At 55.1% G+C, this 3,040-nt stretch overlaps 1 protein-coding gene across 1 annotated transcript in view; it reads left to right on the top strand.

Moving 5' to 3' along the window:
• The first annotated feature begins 306 nt into the window (after nt 1–306).
• CLEC4G (C-type lectin domain family 4 member G) overlaps nt 307–3,040 on the top strand; it is a 3,731-nt gene continuing 997 nt past the window's right edge. Inside the window, 9 exon segments of the mRNA XM_023508978.1 lie at nt 307–412; nt 621–748; nt 1,522–1,630; nt 1,837–1,870; nt 1,872–1,930; nt 2,195–2,212; nt 2,215–2,283; nt 2,474–2,622; nt 2,701–2,816. Of these exon segments, the coding sequence (XP_023364746.1) occupies nt 307–412; nt 621–748; nt 1,522–1,630; nt 1,837–1,870; nt 1,872–1,930; nt 2,195–2,212; nt 2,215–2,283; nt 2,474–2,622; nt 2,701–2,816 (788 nt within the window).

Here is a 3,040-nt window from a genome sequence, read left to right as displayed (position 1 = left end):
CACCATGGCACTCTACCGAGGGTGATAGAATAAAACTGTCTCTATCAAAAGAAAAAAAAAAGGATATGGGGACCTCTCTAGAGAGAAGCCCCAGCACCAGCCTGGGTTGTACATATGAAGCTACAGCCACTGGGCCAGGGAATCTGGAACTGTCCCCTTGCATTCAACCCAGGCCAGAAAGAGCCCAGCCTTGTAATTGTTACTGGGAACTGAGGCCACAGAAATGGGAAGGAAGGAAAACAGAGTGGGTAGGGCTGGGATAGGGGTCACATTTATATCTCTGCCCAAGGCTGGGCACACACCACCATGAACACTAGCAGGTAGAGCAAGTGGGACAGCGAGCCCAAGGATGTCCCCAAAGTTATGAGCAATGGATTGCCTCATCCAGCCTCTTGGATCCCTCCTTTCTCCAGTATAAAACTCAACTAGGGTTTTACGTGGGAGGGGAGGGGAAGACCCCAACAGGGGTCCAGGTAGTAGATCCTAGAAGGATACCTTAGTCTATGGAACCAGTCAGGCCAGGATCCAAATTCCAACTCTGCCACATAGGGGCTGTGTGTCCCTAAACAAGTTACTTAACCTCTCTGAACAAACCATCCATGCTTGCCCAGGGCACTGAGGATGCTGGAAACAGAGGAGCCAGAGATCCTGCTTCCTGGCCCTGGTTGTCCTGGTCGGCATAATCCTGTGGGCTCTCATTTTGAGCATCCTGTTGTCCAGTGGAAGAGGTCACGTAGCATGTGTGCTCGTATGTGTGTGCGTGTCCCCACGGGTTTGTCTCCCGTGAGCGTGTGTGCACATCATATGCACTGTAAACCTACCTGCCTGCCTGCCCCTTCTGCGATCTGAGGACCAGGATCCCTGCATCCCCTGAGCCAGGGGAAGGTTCCCAAGTGCCCTCTCTCTGCAGCCTCGATGGAGTGCAGGGTGTCAGGGTCCAGGACTGGCCAGGTCTCGGGCCCAGCTTAGGTAGGTTCTGGACACGGACAACTAAGCTACCTTGCTCAGGAACAGTTTCTCGTAGGTGCCTGAGGGCTATCTACTTTAGCTGGAGAGAGAGAGACAGAATATCTTAGAGAGAGTAAAGGTCTTCTTAGAACAGATAGCTCTTAGTCTTTAGCAGAGCTTGGTAATCTTCAGCAGAGACACCGTGCTGGCGTTCTGCAGGCAGGAGAGGAGACAGAGTCAGAGTAAGCGGACCGTGATAGAATGTGCATGCTCCTGACTGCCTCCTCCTCCAGCCTAATATAAGGCTGAGCTCGTGCTTCTCAACACCACAGGTGTAGAGACTGCCAATTCACCAATGCTCTCATCTCGCGACCTCCCTCGTGGTAGTTAGAACCAAATCTCTCTCCATGCCCTTTTCACCCAGGTGTTCCATTACAGGTATTTCCTATAACTCTCACTCCTCCTAGCCATAGGCTATACGGGTGCCTGGGACCCGGGAAACCGGATAGTTAGAGGGTGTGTGGCGATCCCGCAGTCCCTAGCCTGGGAAGAATGTTCCCTGACTCCCCGCAGGTGACCTGTTGTTGGGGGTGCGGTGGGATGGCGGGGGTCATTCCAGCTAAGAGGCAGACAGGGGCACTGGAGACCTTGAAGGAGGAGGTCAGAGCCTGCAGCAGCTGCTGTGACAGGGGGCTTGGCCTAGGCCGGTGGGTGATTGGGATGAGGTTGGTGGCCAGGATTGGAGGAGGAGGAAGGGGCGAGATTTATGATGGCGGGTTGGGGCTTGGGCTAGTATGGGTGGAGTGAGGCAGTATCACACATCCTGCCCCATCTTGGCCTTCTCTGTCCCTTCCAACCCACCCCCACCGCCACCCTGGCCTGTCCCAGGCTCTAGGACTCAAGTGCAGCTGCTGGCCACTCAGGGAGAAGCGGGCTGAGCTGACCCAGCAGGAGAGCGCCCTGGAAGAACTGTGCCAACACAGTGAGGGCCAGATGGACCACAACCCTGACCCAGACCCATCCTGTGGTGCTAACCTCTAACCTCAATCCTGTCCCCAGCCTGACCTCTGGACTCTGACCTTGACTATAACTCCTAAGCCCAGTCCTCGATCCTGATGTCTTGTCCCTGTCACCAACGTTGAACTGACCATGGGCAGGGATCCTGGTCTTTAGGGGCAGGGATCCATGCCCCTGTTCCTGATTATAGCTAACCCCAGCTATAATCTCCACCTCTTTAACTCTGCAGTGACCCAGGGCTTGGCTGAAGGGGTAGGAACCGCGAGAATGTCCGCCATGAGCTGTTCCGGGTGCTGGAAGCTGTCAAGCTCCAGTCCAGTGAGCAAGGGGGTGGGGATGAGGGGCAGGGTTAGGCGAACCCTCCTCTTGGGCTTTGTGTTCCTGGATCCACCTGGCATGACTCTTTGACCTTGGCTTGAGGCTGCACCCCTGGCCCCCCAGTGTTCTAAACCCACCCTCACGTCCATTCCGGCAGCCATCTGCCTCTCTGACCCTCACCACCCTGCAGGCTCCTGCAACTTATGTCCTTCATTGTGGCTGTCCTTTGAGGGCTCCTGCTATTATTTCTTGGTGTCTAAGGCTACGTGGACAGAGGCTCAGCGCCACTATGCAAATGCAGGCACACACCTGGCGATTGTCAGGGGCATAGATGAGCAGGTGTGCACAGGAGAGATGGTGTTCCCTTGAGGGAGGCGTGGCACACTCTGCTGGCCCCCTGTCTGCCCTCTTTTTCAGATTTTCCTGACTCAGAATACACATGGCCAAGGTTACTGGCTGGGCCTGAGGGCTGTAGGACACCAGAGCAAGATTCAGGGATACCGGTGGGTGGACGGAGTCCCACTCAGCTTCAGGTGAGAGAAGAGCCCCTGGTGAGACTTGGGGAGAGAGGTAGATTAGATCCAATTCCTGGGAAGTCCTTGGGCCGGATCTTATAGACTCTTCAGCTCAGGTTCCATGCTTGGCAATGGGCAGACTAGACTCCAAGAACTGGCAGCAGGTTAAATATTGAGCATTAGAAAGTAATATCAGCTCGGCGCCTGTGGCTCAAGCGGCTAAGGTGCCAGCCATACACACC

This window comes from Otolemur garnettii, unplaced genomic scaffold (assembly GCF_000181295.1).
Source record: "Otolemur garnettii isolate 467f Iridium unplaced genomic scaffold, OtoGar3 scaffold00302, whole genome shotgun sequence".
Lineage (NCBI taxonomy): Eukaryota > Metazoa > Chordata > Mammalia > Primates > Galagidae > Otolemur > Otolemur garnettii.
Note: the sequence above shows the minus strand (reverse complement) of the source record. Positions and strands in the feature narration are given on the sequence as shown.